Source organism: Acanthochromis polyacanthus, chromosome 3 (genome assembly GCF_021347895.1).
Source record: "Acanthochromis polyacanthus isolate Apoly-LR-REF ecotype Palm Island chromosome 3, KAUST_Apoly_ChrSc, whole genome shotgun sequence".
Lineage (NCBI taxonomy): Eukaryota > Metazoa > Chordata > Actinopteri > Pomacentridae > Acanthochromis > Acanthochromis polyacanthus.
Window position 1 is genome coordinate 44,037,422 of NC_067115.1, and position 21,380 is coordinate 44,058,801.

Consider the following 21,380-nt stretch of genomic DNA (forward strand, 5'->3'; position numbering starts at 1 on the left):
CACTCAACTACTCTTAGAAGAATCATTGAAGAGGAAATAAACCACAAGAAGGAAGCAATACTGGTTTTCACTGAAGGCTTTCGACTCAATTGACAGAAACAAAACGTTCCAAATTCTACTGGCATGGAATCCCTCCTCCTATTGTTGAACCAATAAAAGTTATGTTTGTTAACACGTCTGGTAGTCAAGGCTCCTGAGGGCCTCACAGATCTCTTCTCCATAGACACCAGAGTTCAAGTCAATTCAATCCAGTTCAATTCAGTTCAACTAAATTTTATTTATATAGCGTCAATTACAGTCAAATTGTCTCATGACGCTTTACAGAACCCATATGCCTGACCCCCAGGGCAAGCCCCAAGGCGACAGTGGCAAGAAAACACCCTTTTAACAGGGAAAAAAACCCTGAGCAGAACCCGGCTCTTTCTCCAAGGAGACCCTCTCACACATTTTCCTCTTCATCCTCTGCTCAGAGTATACAACCCCTAGCAAAAAGTATGGAATCACCAGTCTTGGACGAGCACTCACTCAGACATTTTATTCTGTAGAACAAACTCAGATAAAAAGCATGAAACAATAATGAAGTTCTTCAAAAGTGCAACTCCTTGGCATTCAGAAACACTAAAAGAAATGAAGAAAAAACATTGTGCTGGTCAGTAAATGTTACTTTTATAGACCAAGCACAGGGGAAAAAATATGGAATCACTCAATTCTTAGGAAAAAATATGAAATCATGAAAAACAGACAAAGAAAAAACAATCAAAAGACATCAGTAGTATTTAGTTGCACCACCTCTGGCTTTTATGACAGCTTGCAGTCTCTGAGGCATGGACTTGATGAGTGACAAACAGTATTCTTCATCAATCTGGTGCCAACTCTCTTTGATTGCAGTTGCCAGATCATCTTTGCAGGTCGGAGCCTTGCTGTGGACCATTTTTTTCAATTTCCACCACAGGTTTTCAATTGGGTTGAGATCTGGGCTATTTGCAGGCCATGACATTGACTGGATGCCTCTTTCTCCAAGGAATGCTTTCACAGTTTTTGCTCTGTGGCATGATGCATTGTCATCTTGGAAAATGATTTCATCATCCCCAAACATTTTTTCAATTGAAGTGATAAGAAAGCTGTCCAAAATGGAGTGATTCCATATTTTTTTCCTCAGAATTGAGTGATTCCATATTTATTTCCCTGCACTTGCTCTATAAAAGTAACATTTACTGACCAGCACAATGTTTTTTCTTCATTTCTTTTAGTGTTTCTGAAAGCCAAGATGTTGCACTTTGGAATGACCTTACGACTGTTTCATGCTTTTTATCTGAGTTTGATCTACAGAATAAAACGTCTGAGTGAGTGCTCGTCCAAGACTGGTGATTCCATACTTTATGCTAGGGGTTGTACACTGTGGAATGCAATCTACCCTCCGATGGTCTGACCCTAAAGCGTCGTCAAAGTAGAAGACTCCCTGAAGAAGTCCTCCCAGAACTTGCATTGACAGATGACATTGCCCTCCTGGAAAACACTCTCAGTGGAGCAGAAGACCTTCTGCATCGGGTAGAGAAACAAGATAGATTGGACGCAGTTCATGCACCTTAATCCAACATCTGAGGAGACATTGCAGCACTAGATGGATCAGAAATCCCAAAACGTTGACAATTTCCTAGACCTTGGAGGTTCCACCAACACAGCACATGATATAGAAACCAAAACTGGTAAAGCTTGGGGGCATTAAACTCTCAAAAAGAATTGGTGGATCTGAGACCAGAATGCTACGTATGGAACAAAACATCTCCTGGGAATCACACCTCACCAACAAGTTGCTATATGGTCTACATCATCATTAGACAATGCTGACCAGCCCAGGATGGACATGTGGAGACACAACGAAAGCAGCTGGTCGTTGTCATGGAAACCTGATACTATCAGTAGAGCTGGAAGGTTCTAGAAGAAGACACTGGTCTGGATGTCAAAGAACTTTTGAATGCAATGCTGGACAGAAGGAGCTGGATGAAGAACTTCATTCATGTCGCTGATTTCATCGGATGCTACTGACTGACTGAGGTTGGCATTATTTCTGCTGACCTTGGTTTTCAACTCACGAGTTCAGATGAAGAGACAGCCTGAACTTCCTGTCTTATGTCTTACATGGGCTTTCCACAGGACTATTTAGTGTCTTCATAACTACGTTTGAGACGTTACATCTTCCAATCTTATCATTGTTAGTTCTTAAATTTGATTCACATGTGCTGTTGGTCTGATTTTATCATTTGTTCAACCTTAAAATGCCACAACACCTGCTTTAGAGGCAGTGTTCATTCTTCATGAGTGTGTTTCTAGAAATCCTACTTCTTGCTCTTAGATCAGTCATGTGGAGCCTCCTGTCATGTCTTTTACCAAATCTAAGTCCTGAACTAGCTAAGCTCAGGGTTGTGAAGTGAAACCATTTTCTAGTGTGAAGCTGTTGAGTTTAACACCAAACTCCTTGCAAAGAGAGACGTCAGTTAAAGATGTGAGGTTTCCACCATGTTGTCATCTACACCTACACTACCAGTCACCTTCTCATTTCATAGTTCTACCTTCATGACTGTTTCCATTGTAGATTCTCACTGAAGGCATCAAAACTACAAATGAATTTAAAGAATCTAAGATATAAAACATGTTCTGACTTTTTTCACTCTTTTCTGTTTCCTACATAATTAACCACGCCCGACGGGTACGTCGGCGGGGTTATTGTATTTGGTGCGGTATCTGGCTGGGTAAGTATGTATGTATTTATGTATGTATGCATGTGGCTATGTCCGGTCCGATATCTCTGCAACCGCGGAAGTCAGGATAATCAAACTTGGCACTGAAGATCAGTCTGAGGTCCCCTGCTCAGTTGTGGAGTTACAGGTCAGCAGATCAAGTAGGGAGGGAGATACGTAGGATGATCAAAATTGATACATATTGCATTGGTTGTATAGGGAGGACAGGGTTTTCGCCAGCAGAGGGCGTGGTTCTGCCCTCTACTGAGGGCTCATCTAGTTCCAGATGTGTTTATTCATAGTTTTGATGCCTTCAGTGAGAATCTACAATGGAAATAGTCGTGAAGATAAAACCACTGAATGAGAAGGTGTGTCCAGACTTTTGACTGGTTGTGTTTATTAAATGTCTTGCTGGCTGGTGGCTCAGAGTGTAGAAACACAGCTACAGATATAAATATTGGTGTTGCGGCTTCAGGAAGTGGATGAAGAGTTCATCATCTGCAGCTGAAACTCATTCACCCGTTCATGTTCCAGACTAACCTGCAGGTGAAATCATTTCCCAGAACACCCTGCTGCTGTACAGTTCAGGGCTCAGAGCCAGCTGTGAGGCTCCATGTCCACAGCTGGCTTCCCTGAGGCCCCGTCGGCCTGGAGTTCCCACGCTTATAGCTTTAAAGCTCTGGAATCAATTACTACACTTACTGAGCCGAGTTCTGCTTCCACTGGGTTAAACCCTGATGATCAGACCATCCAGCCCCACAGGAGAACATATAGAGTTCCACCAAAAAGTTTGCTCTGTAGTGATCACAAATGGAATCCAGGGCTTTTAAATATATTGAAATTACAATATCAATACTGTATTTTCACAGCTAACAATTAGCACGACAAACTGATACTACCGGCAGCGTTTCCCAGCAGTAATAAGTCATTTCTAGTTCTGTAATGAATCAGATAATGTCCTCAGAGAGCCTCATTGTGAAGTGATCTGAAAGTCCTCAACGACAAACTGAACTATCTCAAAGAGGCAGAAAACTTTTAACCTTTCTTCAGTGATTTGAAGTTAAAAAGCTTGACTGATTTAGTTTGTTGGGGCTTTGTGACATCCTTTATGCAGACTTCCTTCCTCCTCATTGGAGCTGGACCAAACTGCATAGAAACCCAACACTTCTTCTATAGTACCTAGAGGAGCAAAGTTTTCTACAGGATCTGCTTTATTTAGGAGAGATTTCTGAGTAAGACATGTAGAATAAATAGCTTTCGGTAAAACATTCTAATTTTAACCTTAGATCTGGTTTATTTACATAACCAAATATCACATGGTTTATTAACAGAACCCTGGAGAGTTAGAACCCGGTGATTCTTTCTGATTTACAGACAAATGCTGAATCTATACTGGAATGAAGTAATTTCATCATGTCCCAGGTGAACGGGCCTTGAAGGACCAGCGTGTAGGATTTAGTGGAATCTGATATTCAAACTTATGTTTTCATTTGTTTAGAAACACCTTTAATGATGCTGTTTTTTGGGATCTGATTAAATAACTACCAGGCTGATAATTGATGATTCTTGTGCTAGCTGCCATAAAATCACACACTGAACACGGTGGATCTGCTTTATCTGACTAAAAACAAGAGAATAGAAAACCCAGATGATGGGTTTAGGGGGAGCTATGTGCAGCTTCCTGGACCCCACAGAGTCCAGAACCAGAACCTGTGCTCACCAGCAGCCCTTCTTCACAGCACACTCTGACTGGCCACAGCAGGAAATACAAATCCATCCAACCATCCATCATCCATCCATCTATCCATCATCCATCCATCATCCATCCATCATTCATCCATCATTCATCCATCCATCATCCATCCATCCATCTATCCAGCATCCATCCATCGATTATCCATCCATGCATCATCCATCCATCCATTGATTATCCATCTATCCATCATCCATCCATCCATCATCCATCCATCATCCATTGATTATCCATCCATCATCCATCCATCCACTGTTTAATCCTCATCAGGGTCACGGAGGGTGGAGTCTATTCCAGCTGACTGAGGGTGAAGACAGGGGACACCTGACAGGTAACAGTCTATCACAGGGCTACACATAGAGACAAACAATCACACTCACATTCACACCTACAGACAGTTTAGAATCACCAGTTAACCTCAGCATGTTTCTGATTAGAACTAGACTCCAGCCTTCCACCTCACCAGAAACAAGTAAAGAGTCTCATCTCCCACATTACTAAAACCTCTGATGATCTCTATGCGTTACGACTGCTCTGGAGGACTGACAGGTGAAGAGCTCTACCTTGAGGACACCGTATCGGCGTCGTGGTGATGCCGTAGACCCGAGAACGTTTCTGAGGCAGGAACTCTTCTGTTTCCCTCTCAGAGTAACGGTCCACGGCCACTACTGCCTCCCTGTAGAAGAACCAAACATAAATTAGACCCTCCAGAAAAACATGATTATGCGATCGCATGAATTCCCGCATTAATCACCAAAATGCCGCTGATTATGCGGGGGTCAATTATTTCCCAAAAGGCCGCACAATCCCCGCAAAACAGCGCATAATTCCCGCACGAATCTCACATTTCCACGAAAAATAAGAGAAATATGTGGGTCCTGCTTGATTTCACAATTTCCGCATAAAATGAGAAAACTATAACCGATATAAATGGAGTTGTGAGTGACTTTTTACGTGACGCCTGGCCTGACGTCATCAGTTCGCGCATTCACACACACACACTAGAAGCACGAGCTGATGTGGAGCGGCGCTCAGAGACGATAAACAAGAATGGCGAATGCTCAAAGATCACATTTACCTACGAATATTTCAGCCAGAGACCGGGCAAAACAGTACCCAGATTTACTGCACGAAAGTGGGGGGAAACTTTTTTGCACCCCGTGCAACATCGTTCTGGAGCACCGAAGAAAATCAACCGTGTTGCAGCACTTCAGAAGCGAGGACAAACGGAAGGGAAAAGGGTAGCCTAGTGACAGGATGTAGGAGAAGAATCACCTTTTTTCCCCAGTTCTTTTTGCATATTTCACAACTATTCGCATACTTTGCAACTTTCCGCAATTTCCCCGCATAAAATGGCATAAAACCCTGCATATTTATTCGCATAATCAAGGATTTTAGCCCGCGGAATCAAGGATTTTTGCCCGCATTTTTCTGAAGGGTGTAATAAATCAGGTAAAGAGGGGGTGCTCTAAACCCCTTAAATGAAGTCAGTGTGGTACTGTAAACCCCTTAAATAAAGTCAGTGTGGCGCTCTAAACCCCTTAAATAAAGTCAGTGTGGCGCTCTAAACCCCTTAAATAAAGTCAGTGTGGCGCTCTAAGACCCTTAAATAAAGTCAGTGTGGTGCTCTAAACCCCTTAAATAAAGTCAGTGTGGCGCTCTAAACCCCTTAAATAAAGTCAGTGTGGCGCTCTAAGACCCTTAAATAAAGTCATTGTGGTGCTCTAAGACCCTTAAATAAAGTCATTGTGGTGCTCTAAACCCCTTAAATAAAGTCATTGTGGTGCTCTAAGACCCTTAAATAAAGTCATTGTGGTGCTCTAAGACCCTTAAATAAAGTCATTGTGGTGCTCTAAACCCCTTAAATAAAGTCAGTGTGGCGCTCTAAACCCCTTAAATAAAGTCAGTGTGGCGCTCTAAACCCCTTAAATAAAGTCAGTGTGGCGCTCTAAGACCCTTAAATAAAGTCATTGTGATGCTCTAAACCCCTTAAATGAAGTCAGTGTGGTGCTCTAAACCCCTTAAATAAAGTCAGTGTGGCGCTCTAAACCCCTTAAATAAAGTCATTGTGGTGCTCTAAGACCCTTAAATAAAGTCATTGTGGTGCTCTAAGACCCTTAAATAAAGTCATTGTGGTGCTCTAAACCCCTTAAATAAAGTCATTGTGGTGCTCTAAGACCCTTAAATAAAGTCATTGTGGTGCTCTAAGACCCTTAAATAAAGTCATTGTGGTGCTCTAAACCCCTTAAATAAAGTCAGTGTGGCGCTCTAAACCCCTTAAATAAAGTCAGTGTGGCGCTCTAAACCCCTTAAATAAAGTCAGTGTGGCGCTCTAAGACCCTTAAATAAAGTCATTGTGGTGCTCTAAACCCCTTAAATAAAGTCAGTGTGGCGCTCTAAACCCCTTAAATAAAGTCATTGTGGTGCTCTAAGACCCTTAAATAAAGTCATTGTGGTGCTCTAAGACCCTTAAATAAAGTCAGTGTGGCGCTCTAAACCCCTTAAATAAAGTCAGTGTGGCGCTCTAAGACCCTTAAATAAAGTCAGTGTGGCGCTCTAAACCCCTTAAATAAAGTCAGTGTGGCGCTCTAAACCCCTTAAATAAAGTCATTGTGGTGCTCTAAGACCCTTAAATAAAGTCAGTGTGGCGCTCTAAACCCCTTAAATAAAGTCAGTGTGGCGCTCTAAACCCCTTAAATAAAGTCAGTGTGGTGCTCTAAACCCCTTAAATAAAGTCAGTGTGGCGCTCTAAACCCCTTAAATAAAGTCAGTGTGGCGCTCTAAACCCCTTAAATAAAGTCAGTGTGGCGCTCTAAACCCCTTAAATAAAGTCAGTGTGGTGCTCTAAACCCCTTAAATAAAGTCAGTGTGGTGCTCTAAACCCCTTAAATAAAGTCAGTGTGGTGCTCTAAACCCCTTAAATAAAGTCAGTGTGGCGCTCTAAACCCCTTAAATAAAGTCAGTGTGGCGCTCTAAACCCCTTAAATAAAGTCAGTGTGGCGCTCTAAGACCCTTAAATGAAGTCAGTGTGGCGCTCTAAACCCCTTAAATAAAGTCAGTGTGGTGCTCTAAACCCCTTAAATAAAGTCAGTGTGGCGCTCTAAACCCCTTAAATAAAGTCAGTGTGGCGCTCTAAACCCCTTAAATAAAGTCAGTGTGGCGCTCTAAACCCCTTAAATAAAGTCAGTGTGGCGCTCTAAACCCCTTAAATAAAGTCAGTGTGGCGCTCTAAGACCCTTAAATAAAGTCAGTGTGGTGCTCTAAACCCTTAAATAAAGTCAGTGTGGCGCTCTAAGACCCTTAAATAAAGTCAGTGTGGCGCTCTAAGACCCTTAAATAAAGTCAGTGTGGCGCTCTAAGACCCTTAAATAAAGTCAGTGTGGCGCTCTAAACCCCTTAAATAAAGTCAGTGTGGCGCTCTAAGACCCTTAAATAAAGTCAGTGTGGTGCTCTAAACCCCTTAAATAAAGTCAGTGTGGCGCTCTAAGACCCTTAAATAAAGTCAGTGTGGCGCTCTAAACCCCTTAAATAAAGTCAGTGTGGCGCTCTAAACCCCTTAAATAAAGTCAGTGTGGCGCTCTAAACCCCTTAAATAAAGTCAGTGTGGTGCTCTAAGACCCTTAAATAAAGTCAGTGTGGCGCTCTAAGACCCTTAAATAAAGTCAGTGTGGTGCTCTAAGACCCTTAAATGAAGTCAGTGTGGCGCTCTAAACCCCTTAAATAAAGTCAGTGTGGCGCTCTAAACCCCTTAAATAAAGTCAGTGTGGCGCTCTAAGACCCTTAAATAAAGTCAGTGTGGCGCTCTAAACCCCTTAAATAAAGTCAGTGTGGTGCTCTAAGACCCTTAAATGAAGTCAGTGTGGCGCTCTAAACCCCTTAAATAAAGTCAGTGTGGCGCTCTAAACCCCTTAAATAAAGTCAGTGTGGTGCTCTAAGACCCTTAAATAAAGTCAGTGTGGCGCTCTAAACCCCTTAAATAAAGTCAGTGTGGCGCTCTAAGACCCTTAAATAAAGTCAGTGTGGCGCTCTAAACCCCTTAAATAAAGTCAGTGTGGCGCTCTAAACCCCTTAAATAAAGTCAGTGTGGCGCTCTAAACCCCTTAAATAAAGTCAGTGTGGCGCTCTAAACCCCTTAAATAAAGTCAGTGTGGCGCTCTAAACCCCTTAAATAAAGTCAGTGTGGCGCTCTAAACCCCTTAAATAAAGTCAGTGTGGCGCTCTAAGACCCTTAAATAAAGTCAGTGTGGCGCTCTAAGACCCTTAAATAAAGTCAGTGTGGTGCTCTAAACCCCTTAAATAAAGTCAGTGTGGTGCTCTAAGACCCTTAAATGAAGTCAGTGTGGCGCTCTAAACCCCTTAAATAAAGTCAGTGTGGCGCTCTAAACCCCTTAAATAAAGTCAGTGTGGCGCTCTAAGACCCTTAAATAAAGTCAGTGTGGCGCTCTAAACCCCTTAAATAAAGTCAGTGTGGTGCTCTAAGACCCTTAAATAAAGTCAGTGTGGCGCTCTAAACCCCTTAAATAAAGTCAGTGTGGTGCTCTAAGACCCTTAAATGAAGTCAGTGTGGCGCTCTAAACCCCTTAAATAAAGTCAGTGTGGCGCTCTAAACCCCTTAAATAAAGTCAGTGTGGTGCTCTAAGACCCTTAAATAAAGTCAGTGTGGCGCTCTAAACCCCTTAAATAAAGTCAGTGTGGCGCTCTAAACCCCTTAAATAAAGTCAGTGTGGCGCTCTAAGACCCTTAAATAAAGTCAGTGTGGCGCTCTAAGACCCTTAAATAAAGTCAGTGTGGTGCTCTAAGACCCTTAAATAAAGTCAGTGTGGCGCTCTAAACCCCTTAAATAAAGTCAGTGTGGCGCTCTAAACCCCTTAAATAAAGTCAGTGTGGCGCTCTAAACCCCTTAAATAAAGTCAGTGTGGCGCTCTAAACCCCTTAAATAAAGTCAGTGTGGTGCTCTAAACCCCTTAAATAAAGTCAGTGTGGCGCTCTAAACCCCTTAAATAAAGTCAGTGTGGTGCTCTAAGACCCTTAAATGAAGTCAGTGTGGCGCTCTAAACCCCTTAAATAAAGTCAGTGTGGCGCTCTAAACCCCTTAAATAAAGTCAGTGTGGCGCTCTAAACCCCTTAAATAAAGTCAGTGTGGCGCTCTAAACCCTTAAATAAAGTCAGTGTGGCGCTCTAAACCCCTTAAATAAAGTCAGTGTGGCGCTGTAAACCCCTTAAATAAAGTCAGTGTGGCGCTCTAAGACCCTTAAATAAAGTCAGTGTGGTGCTCTAAACCCCTTAAATAAAGTCAGTGTGGCGCTCTAAACCCCTTAAATAAAGTCAGTGTGGCGCTCTAAACCCCTTAAATAAAGTCAGTGTGGTGCTCTAAGACCCTTAAATAAAGTCAGTGTGGCGCTCTAAACCCCTTAAATAAAGTCAGTGTGGCGCTCTAAACCCCTTAAATAAAGTCAGTGTGGCGCTCTAAACCCCTTAAATAAAGTCAGTGTGGCGCTCTAAACCCCTTAAATAAAGTCAGTGTGGCGCTCTAAACCCCTTAAATAAAGTCAGTGTGGCGCTCTAAGACCCTTAAATAAAGTCAGTGTGGTGCTCTAAACCCCTTAAATAAAGTCAGTGTGGTGCTCTAAGACCCTTAAATGAAGTCAGTGTGGCGCTCTAAACCCCTTAAATAAAGTCAGTGTGGCGCTCTAAACCCCTTAAATAAAGTCAGTGTGGCGCTCTAAGACCCTTAAATAAAGTCAGTGTGGCGCTCTAAACCCCTTAAATAAAGTCAGTGTGGCGCTCTAAACCCCTTAAATAAAGTCAGTGTGGTGCTCTAAACCCCTTAAATAAAGTCAGTGTGGTGCTCTAAACCCCTTAAATAAAGTCAGTGTGGCGCTCTAAGACCCTTAAATAAAGTCAGTGTGGCGCTCTAAACCCCTTAAATAAAGTCAGTGTGGCGCTCTAAACCCCTTAAATAAAGTCAGTGTGGCGCTCTAAGACCCTTAAATAAAGTCAGTGTGGCGCTCTAAACCCCTTAAATAAAGTCAGTGTGGCGCTCTAAGACCCTTAAATAAAGTCAGTGTGGCGCTCTAAGACCCTTAAATAAAGTCAGTGTGGCGCTCTAAACCCCTTAAATAAAGTCAGCTGTGTGGCGCTCTAAACCCCTTAAATAAAGTCAGTGTGGCGCTCTAAACCCCTTAAATAAAGTCAGTGTGGCGCTCTAAGACCCTTAAATAAAGTCAGTGTGGCGCTCTAAGACCCTTAAATAAAGTCAGTGTGGCGCTCTAAGACCCTTAAATAAAGTCAGTGTGGCGCTCTAAACCCTTAAATAAAGTCAGTGTGGCGCTCTAAACACCTTAAATAAAGTCAGTGTGGCGCTCTAAACCCCTTAAATAAAGTCAGTGTGGCGCTCTAAACCCCTTAAATAAAGTCAGTGTGGCGCTCTAAGACCCTTAAATAAAGTCAGTGTGGCGCTCTAAGACCCTTAAATAAAGTCAGTGTGGCGCTCTAAGACCCTTAAATAAAGTCAGTGTGGCGCTCTAAGACCCTTAAATAAAGTCAGTGTGGCGCTCTAAGACCCTTAAATGAAGTCAGTGTGGTGCTCTAAACCCCTTAAATAAAGTCAGTGTGGCGCTCTAAGACCCTTAAATAAAGTCAGTGTGGTGCTCTAAACCCCTTAAATAAAGTCAGTGTGGTGCTCTAAGACCCTTAAATAAAGTCAGTCTGGCGCTCTAAGACCCTTAAATAAAGTCAGTGTGGCGCTCTAAGACCCTTAAATAAAGTCAGTGTGGTGCTCTAAACCCCTTAAATAAAGTCAGTGTGGTGCTCTAAACCCCTTAAATAAAGTCAGTGTGGCGCTCTAAGACCCTTAAATGAAGTCAGTGTGGCGCTCTAAACCCCTTAAATAAAGTCAGTGTGGTGCTCTAAGACCCTTAAATGAAGTCAGTGTGGCGCTCTCAGACCTGCTGATGTTTTACCTCCTCCAGTCGGTGTAGTAGAGGTTCCTTCCAAAGGAGACCAGAGCAAAGGGATACTGGATCCCCTCAACTATCTGCCTCCTCAGCCGGCGGTGAGGGTCCATGCACTCCACCTTCCGAGTTCCTGCAGATCAGCACAGACCAGTCAGTCAGGACCATGAGAGTGAAGGTATCTCCTCTGAACGTTCTCCACTGATCTGAAGAAGCGTCTCACCTGCATCGGCCCAGCACAGCTGCTGGTCCACAGAGTTGAAGGTCAGACCATTGGGAAGGCCCAGGTCGTCCTTGACCAGGACTGTCCGCTCCGTCCCGTCCATGTTGGACATCTCAATCTTAGGCCCGTCTCTGTTCCAGTCTGCCCAGTACAGCCGCCTGAGACCAGCAGGACCAAACCAGTTAGAACAAGCTGCTGCTGCTGGGATTCTACTGATCAGACAGTTGTTGAAGCCACAGAACACAGATCTGCTCCAGGTGCATTTAGAACACTCCCTACAGCTGCTACTGGATCTTTCAAGCTACTGACATTATATCTATGAAGTTATTTACTAGTCAAGGCAAGACAAATTCAAAGACAATTCAAAGTGCTTTCCATAAAACATTCAGAGCGTTACAGTGAGGTGCAGATAGTTAAAAGACACCGTGCCGATTTCATGCACAGGCATGTGAGAAAAGAAACGTTTTAACCTGGATTTAAAGTGTCTACATCTGGTGGAAGTTTAATCTCCACTGGCAGTTTGTTCCAGAACACCTAAATGTTGCTTCTCCATGTTTAGTCTGGACTCTGGCCTTTACTAGACCTGAGTCCTGGATCTAAGAGCCCCGCTGAGTTCGGATTCTCCGAACAGATCACAGATGGATTCTGGGATTTGTAAACCATGTGTAAACCAGTGAGGTTTTAAAATCTGTTCTCTAAACTGACTGGAAGCCAGTGTAGAGGTTGTAGAAGTGGTGTGATGTGTTCAGATCTTAGTCCTGGTTAAACTCCACCAGCAGCGTTCTGGATGAGCTGAAGCTGAAGTTCTGTAAAAATAACATCACAGTGATCTCGTCTACTGGAGATGAACGCATGGATGAGTTTATCCTGGTCTTTCAGGGAGACCAAACTTTTAATTCTGTTGATGTTTTCGAGTTGGTAAAAAGCTGCTTTGGTGACGGCTTTGATACGGCTGTTAAAAGTCAAAGCTGAGTCTATAACACTCCAAGTTTAACAGCTTGGTCGGTAGTTTTAAGAGTCTCCAGATGTTTACGAATGCTGACCCTCTTGTCTTTGCCACCAAACAGAAGAGTCTCAGTTTTTATCCCCCGCCAGCCGTAGGCACGGAGGGGGGTATTGGTGTGGGTACATCCGTCCGTATGTCCGTCCGTCCGTATGTCCGTACGTCCGTACATACGTACGTACGCATTTCGTTTCCGGAGCATATCTCAGAAACTACTTGAGGGATTTCATTCATATTGCACCCAGGCCATCTCTATATAGTGTAGATGTGGCTTTTGGGGTGTATGACCTTTACCTGATTTTCAAGGTCATAGTGAGCCACTCCAAATATTTTTTGGTTTCCGGATCATATCTTACAAACTACTTGAGGGATTTCATTCATATTGTGCACACTCAGCCTGTTGGTAATGTAGATGTGCCTTTTGGGGTGTATGACCTTCACCTGACTGTTTTTTATTGTAGTGAAGATGTATCATTTTGTAGGTGTATCGTCCAGTATATATTATTTCTTGCACTTAGAGGTACTATATATGAGGCGGGGGATGTTTTAAGCAGAGCGTGTTTATATCTTCATTTAATTGTAGATAATTCTCTCTCATCTAGGTGTTTATTTGCTCCAGACAGTTTGTCAGGCTGCTACTACTACTGCCTTTGTACTACTGCTACTGGTACTACTTGTACTGAGGGCTGGATGATATGGCCAAAAAATAAAATCTCCATTTTTTTTAGTCATCTTGGACGATTACGATTTTAATGGATTTTTGTTGTTTCTTTGCGGTCTGTTTGCTATGGCTAGTGCTAGCCATGCTGCACTCCCGTAGCTGCAGCACTCTTCCCATTCTTGAGGATGCCTCTGCTGGAGGTGCTGAAAGAGGTTAGTTGTGCTGCTACTCTTCGTTTTCACAGTACTTTTGCAAACCTTGCACATGACTGTAGTTTGCTCTGTGTCAGTCTTGTCAAAGTTGAACCACTTCCATATAATCGATGTAACATGAGGCCCTTTTCTTGCCACCAACTCTTCGTCTGCTGTTCTGTCCGCCATGACGGGGGTGTGAGTGTTTTGGTGGAAGGAGATGAGAGGCGGAAGCAAACGCCAGTGCACAAGTCGTGAAAGACAGAAGAAGAATCTGTATTGTTATATATTTAAGCTCGCCTCAATTTTACGATTTGGCAAATTTTCAAATCGTCAGGTTTTAAAAATGTGAATTAATCAAATTAATTCGATTTATCACCCAGTCCTACATGTACTCATGTTAAAGCAACTAGTATTTATTTTCCAGTGAGTGAAAGTTCCTGTAGATCCTGACTTGGGTTCAGGTACATTCTGGTTTAGAAACATATTCCTGCTCTGGATGGCTTATTTTTTATTTTCCATGTCTCACCCGTATGCGGAGTTTGTGATGATGGGTCGAGGGTTCACCAGGTCGGTGTCAAACAGGACCCGCCGGTGGCTGCCGTCCAACTTGGACACTTCTATGGTGTCTCGCATAGAGTCGGTCCAGAAGAGGAGACGGGAGACCTGGTCGATGGCGATGCCTTCAGGACTCTCCAGCTCTGAGGAAGAAGGAACAGACACACTGAAGTTCAGACGATGGAAACATCCATTAGGGAGGAACTGAAGATCAGCCTCAGCCCCGTCTTCTAGCAGCAACATCTGAGTTCTGGAGACAAGATGTCCCTGGAGACAAGATGTCTCCACTATGCTGGACACATTCCTGCTCTCCAGAGGATGAACCATTTAGGATTAGCAAAACCATGGGCAAACTTTATCCATGTAGCTGCGCTTTTCTAATGATTCATTTGTCCGGGTGTGCGGGGTGTACTTCCTACGATCCAAACAGTCCTATCACAAATCTCTTTATGATGACCTGGTGCTGAATGTTTGTTGTCTGTCAGCTACAGCATGCTAGCAGAGTTAGCCTTTAAAGCTGCTAACTTACAACAGCTTCTGGCCTTCCTGCAGCCAGATACCACAACGTCTCTGCTTCTGATATACAAACCAGCATGTGGAGCTTAAACCCCGCACCCAGACCTGGCTAGATTTATTAGAATTCAGGTTTATTCAGACAGAATGGCTTTGTCCTGCGTTAGTCTGTGCAGTTCTAAAACAATAACAATGAATTTTGTGTCTAGTAATCAATAATAGAATGGGCAGCTTCAGAATCATACAAGACATCCAAGACATGCAAAAACTCTAAATACTGAAATACAACAGTTGAAAAGAAGACCTCAAACGTTCCTCCAGGCTGATATGGGTGTAGGCTGTAGACTGAACATCACATGAAGGTTAGCAGAGATGATGAGTTTGACACTAATAACCCTATTAATTTATTAATATTAATAATACGATACTATACTATACACTATAACCCTCTTCTTCTTGAATCATTGAGACTACAGGACTGAGGGTAGATATGGAGGTACTTGTAGAGGTACTTGTGGGAATGCTGGGTTTAGGTAATGGCTCTGTGGTGTCTGCTGTACCTTTGGTGATGACCGGGATGATGTCTCCTCCACTCAGACGGGCCTTGCTGATGGCCGGTCCAGTAATGTCTGTCCAGTAAACCATCTTCTCCACACAGTCGTAGGCTACACCAATCACCACCCGGTCCTGACAGAAGACACACATTCATTCATTTTTCAAAGAGTCTTTTGTGTCGACTGACAGAATGCTGCTGGAAGACGCCCACGCTCACGGAGAAGTCCATGTTCTGCTGCAGATGATTTACAGGCTAAATGAAGGAGAAGAAAAGAGTTCTCATGCCGAAATCTGCTGAACAACTGGACGATTGTTTCATCAGAGACAAGAATTCCCACAAGCAGCTCAAACAGCGACGCCATACATCCTGTAACATGTGATCATAAAAGGACCACAGAAACCCTCCAGACCAGAGATGTTCTGACTGAAAGGCTTTGGTTTGGGTTAAAGTTAAAGGAGTTTTGTAGCTTGGGTCTTGTTTCTGTAGCGTGTCCATCATTGGTGACAGTAATAAGAGTCTCACTCTGAGTTATTTGCATAACTAAGTAGAAGCTGGTGTTGGTGGTGGAGGCCAGAATTTAGTGTAGTTACGTCAGCATGTGCCTAAACCTCAGTAATTATTGTATAGAACTACAGCTGTGCATCACTTTAATGTCAAATGATTTAAAACTGTGTCTCCTCTCCATAATTATTGATTGCACAAACGCTATAAAACTGCTCTGTGGTTCACACTGGAGTCATTCAGTCACACATGTTCAAAGCAGAAGCTGTCAGAAGAAGAAGAAGGATGATGTAGAAACCCCACCCTGGACCTTTAGAAACCCCAGAAGTCTCACTCCATTGTTGAGCTCTCATCAGTACAGTGCAGTCTGAAGGTGGAAATGACTGCTCATTCCACCAATAATGTGTCTTCTAGCATATAAATACACCAAAAGGACATGAGAAATACATAAAAAATGGTCTTTATATACAAATGGAAAATGGGAAAAACAAAAACTAAATAGAGTAAATAAATAGCAGCTGTACCAGCATCAGACCACCTCACTTCCATGGTGAGGTGGTTTATTTTCTCAGTAAAAAGACCTCCTGCAGTGCCTCCCATGTTAGCGGCAGACTGGCCTTACTGGGATGTGCAGCAGAGGTTTGGCCTCCTCCTTCTTCATCCTGTATCCGTCCAGCGGCAGGTGTTCGATCTTCCCACTCTGAGCAAACAGCAGGTGTGTTCCAGGAGCGATGGGATGGACACTCGGCCGTGGGGTCGGACCAATGGGAGGAGGAGTTACAGTGTGGTCAATACCTGTGGAGGACGGGAGGGTTTAAAAACATGTTACAGCATGAAATAATTACTGAATACATTATGAGTGGATTTAAATTAGGGATGCAGGATATCGGAATTATGTTCCAACTGGTTTTATACCAACGTTACTGTTAACACGATGACTCACTCCTTTAATTTGAGTTTAAACCAAACCAGATTCAGCCCAGTCTTTATCAGCTAATCCCAATGATTGGGGCAAATATCATATGTAGATCGTGTTGTATTTCTATGCATTAAACAGAATATATAATATATATGAGTTATGGAGAAAGCAGACCATGATATAGCCTAAAACATGAGGCCCGTGGTCCAAAAGTGGTCCTCCAGATGGTCCAATCAAAGTGTAAAAATTACAGAGAAGACATTAACTGCAGATTGTAAATTAGTAAAACTATAAATTTAAAATCATTTCTAGACCATGACAAGTTGTTTGGATCAGAAAGTAAAATACTAGATTGTTCTTTTGTTGTTTTGTGTCTCACTTTTGTAATATTTTGTCTGTTTTTGTTGTTTTTTGTCTGACTTTCGTCACTTGTCTCATGTTTTTGTCGTTTTGTGTTTTCTTTTTATCTTGCTTATATTTTTTATTTCATTTTTGTCATTTTATGTTTGTTTCATTCATTGCCTTGTGTGCTGTTTTTGTCGTTTTGTTTCTTCCTTTTGTCATTTTTTGTCTCTTTGTGTTGTTTGTCCATTTTATTGTTCCTCTGTAACTTTTTTGTCAACATTTTCTGTCTCTTTTTTGTTTTGTGTCATTTGTCTAATTTTTGTCATTTTGTTTCTAGCTTTTGTTGTTTTGTGTCTCATTTTGCAGTATTTTTGTCTCTTTTTTGTCTTTTTTAAGGTAAAATCCTCTGTGGTTCAGCTCCAGGTGACTAAATGTTGTGTTCCTTTGTAGACACTCTGATCTGGAAGTTGTAATGTGGAAATGATAAACTGAGGATGAATTTATTTTTCTTCATAAATGTCAGGTTGTTCATGATGTTTAGTAAAAAGATAATTCCTTAAATGTGAATATTTTCAGAATGCGCTTTTTTGCACTAATAATTAGGAGTTTTGGTTCTTTATAGGTTATCATGCTGTGGTTTTACTGGTTTTACTGGTTTTAGTGGTCCTGGTCCACTGGAGATCAGACTGGACTGGATGTGGAACCTGGACTAAGATGAGTTGGACTCTCCTGGATTAAAGTGTGATTATTTCAGAATATATTCTCTAATTGTATAATTTTTAGTCACATTTCTCAGGTCTATCTGTTCTAAAAGTCTGTTAATCCTAATATTTCATTTCTGCTGGTGTATCTCTCCACTGTCTAATTCCTCTCACTTTAAGCGGAGGACTCACACAGAGGCGTGCTGCCGGGTCCGGTTCGGGTGTTGGGGATCTCCTGGCCATTGGCGTCCACACACCAGCACTGCCCGATGCTCTGGTGGCACTGAGTGGGTCTGTAGGCTCCGTGTTCGTCACACTGGGGGACGTACTGACCGACGGCCGGCCGAGGACGGAAGAAGGAGAAGAAGCCGGAGCCGGAGGACGGAGCCGGCTGGGAACTCTGTCGATGGCGTTCACACTGGGTCTGCTCGGGCTCTGAGGACACAGAATAACAGTCAGAGTGAGACGTCTGCACCAGACACAGCATGGGGAGAAGACTGGGGGTTTCTGGTTCAGAAAGTGTACACAGGAATAATATTTAGGTATGAATAATCATTACATTTCCAGCTTCCAGACTGTCTTTGAGCTAACTGTGAGACATGCAGCTCCACCCCAAAACTGACCTTAACCCTCCTGTTGTCCTCATTTACGAGCACCAAAAAATATAGTTTTCTTGTCTAAAAAAAAATACAAAAATTCAACACAAAAATCCCCAAATTTATGAAAATTTACAAAATCTTCAGGAAGAAGATTCCAATAATTCCTTCAGAATTTTCCTTCAAAGTTTTATTTAAAAAATCCCCCAAATTTGGGGAGAAAACCCCTGTAAATATTTCCAAAAAAATGAGCAAAAATCTTCCAAAAAATCCTAAAAATATCTAAAGTGATTGCATATATATCAGTAAAACTTCTAATATTTTCCTGAAGAACATTCACATAAAAATCAACCAAAATCCAGCAAATTTCACTGGATTTAAGTTTATTTTTATGTGAATCTTCTTAAACATTTTTTTAATATTTCTTTTTCCCCACTAAAAAATGTTGTATTTTTCATTGTATTCTTATTTTATTTTCTGTTTTTCTGACCAGTGCTGATGCATTTGATATTCAGTTTGTGTCTGTTAGCAGATGAATTAGACTGGAAAGGTGAGGATTTGATGTTCTACATGAGTAAACGGAATATAGCTGCATTTTGTCCTGTTGTTTGGATAAAAGAAAACAGCTGAGGAGAAGCATTATGGTCTTTGTTTTTACTTTTCCTTTACAGACCTAACGATTAATCAGGTATTAAAAAACATGAAGAGAAATTCTGCATCCACATTAATTTCACTTTCCTTCTATAACAAACTGCAGCAGCTCCACACAGGTCTCATCTTACCCATATCTGGTAACTTCCACACATTAAATATGGCGTAGCTCCGCCTCTCAGTTCGGTCATGAAGCATGCGGTTTCACCCAGCCAATCAGCAAACATCACTCTACTCTACATTGTGGCATCTGACCAATCAGAGACCTGGAACGGATCAAACTTTCTCTTTTTTCCAAAGTTGGAAAAAGACCAACTTACTGCTCGGTTCTCTAACGTATTAACGATGGAAACATCCAAACTAACCATGACTAGCTGATGAAACTCACACGTTTTAGGGTTGAGTAGCTGTGCTCAGTGATGATTTATACATTTGTTGGAAAGTTTTATTTTTTTACCTCTAAGGGGTAGGAACCATATAAGGTAACTTCACTGACCTTGAAATTTAACATGAAAATGAAAAAAAAATTGAAAAACAGTCTTCTGTCCTCCAAAAACACTCTAGGGTTGAAATTTAGAATTTCAAAGTAAAGAGTGCCTTTAACCTTAGTGTCGTCCGGTGGGTCAGATTGACCTGTTTGAAAGTTTGAAAATGTCTACAAATATATATTTTCACAGTGAAACTTCTGATGTGCACATTTTCAACATTTTTGGGAAGTTTTTGAACATTTTGTGGCAAAAAAATAAACATAAAAAATGTTTGTTAAGAACATTCACATAAAAATCAACCAAATCCAGCAAATTTCTCTGGATTTTGGTTGATTTACTGATATAGAATCACTTCAGATATTTTTAGGATTATTTTTGGAAGATTTTAACTCATCTTTAAAAAATATTTTAGAAGAATCTTCTTGTTGAATTTGTTTTTTTTTTTTTTGAAAATAAAAATTTTAAGGGAAACTGTTAAGAAATTTTTGAAATTTTGTTCCTGAAGGTTTTTGGAATTTTTCAGAAATTTGGGGAATTTTTTTGCAGAATTTTTGGATTTTTTTAGACAAAAAACTATATTTTTGATGTCTGTAAATGAAGACAACAGGAGAGTAAAAGGGTTGAATATCAGGGTGTCCTCATAATGCCTACAGACAGCAGGGTGTGCTCATAACGCCAACAGACAGCAGGGTGTCCTCATAACGTCTACAGACAGCAGGGTGTCCTCATAACGCCTACAGACAGCAGGGTGTCCTCATAACGCCAACAGACAGCAGGGTGTCCTCATAACGCCTACAGACAGCAGGGTGTCCTCATAACACCAACAGACAAGCAGGGTGTCCTTATAACACCAACAGACAGCAGGGTGTCCTCATAGTGTCTACAGACAGCAGGGTGTCCTCATAACGCCTACAGACAGCAGGGTGTCCTCATAACGCCTACAGACAGCAGGGTGTCCTCATAACGCCTACAGACAGCAGGGTGTCCTCATAGTGTCTACAGACAGCAGGGTGTCCTCATAACGCCTACAGACAGCAGGGTGTCCTCATAATGCCTACAGACAGCAGGGTGTCCTCATAACGTCTACAGACAGCAGGGTGTCCTCATAATGTCTACAGACAGCAGGGTGTCCTCATTGTGTCTACAGACTGCAGGGTGTCCTCATAACGCCTACAGACAGCAGGGTGTCCTCATAACGCCTACAGACAGCAGGGTGTCCTCATAGTGTCTACAGACAGCAGGGTGTCCTCATAGTGTCTACAGACAGCAGGGTGTCCTCATAACGCCTACAAACAGCAGGGTGTCCTCATAATGCCTACAGACAGCAGGGTGTCCTCATAACGCCTACAGACAGCAGGGTGTCCTCATAGTGTCTACAGACAGCAGTGTGTCCTCATAACACCAACAGACAGCAGGGTGTCCTCATAGCACCAATAGACAGCAGGGTGTCCTCATAACACCAACAGACAGCAGGGTGTCCTCATAACACCAACAGACAGCAGGGTGTCCTCATAGTGTCTACAGACAGCAGGGTGTCCTCATAACGCCTACAGACAGCAGGGTGTCCTCATAACGCCTACAGACAGCAGGGTGTCCTCATAGTGTCTACAGACAGCAGGGTGTCCTCATAACGCCTACAGACAGCAGGGTGTCCTCATAACATCTACAGACAGCAGGGTGTCCTCATAACATCTACAGACAGCAGGGTGTCCTCATAACATCTACAAACAGCAGGGTGTCCTCATAACATCTACCGACAGCAGGGTGTCCTCATAACATCTACAGACAGCAGGGTGTCCTCATAACGCCTACAGACAGCAGGGTGTCCTCATAACGCCAACAGACAGCAGGGTGTCCTCATAACGCCTACAGACAGCAGGGTGTCCTCATAACGCCTACAGACAGCAGGGTGTCCTCATAGTGTCTACAGACAGCAGGGTGTCCTCATAGCACCAATAGACAGCAGGGTGTCCTCATAACACCAACAGACAGCAGGGTGTCCTCATAACACCTACAGACAGCAGGGTGTC

At 42.5% G+C, this 21,380-nt stretch overlaps 1 protein-coding gene across 1 annotated transcript in view; it reads right to left on the reverse strand.

Moving 5' to 3' along the window:
• The window catches only part of LOC110970081 (nidogen-1-like), a 77,753-nt gene that overhangs the window by 3,588 nt on the left and 52,785 nt on the right, over window positions 1-21,380 (reverse strand). Inside the window, exons 13-19 of the mRNA XM_051945396.1 lie at window positions 17,808-18,050; window positions 16,273-16,445; window positions 15,154-15,280; window positions 14,052-14,223; window positions 11,668-11,825; window positions 11,454-11,577; window positions 5,055-5,167 (exon numbers count right to left, since the gene is read on the reverse strand). Coding sequence (XP_051801356.1) covers window positions 5,055-5,167; window positions 11,454-11,577; window positions 11,668-11,825; window positions 14,052-14,223; window positions 15,154-15,280; window positions 16,273-16,445; window positions 17,808-18,050 — 1,110 coding nt within the window. The remainder of the gene's footprint in view (window positions 1-5,054; window positions 5,168-11,453; window positions 11,578-11,667; window positions 11,826-14,051; window positions 14,224-15,153; window positions 15,281-16,272; window positions 16,446-17,807; window positions 18,051-21,380) is intronic.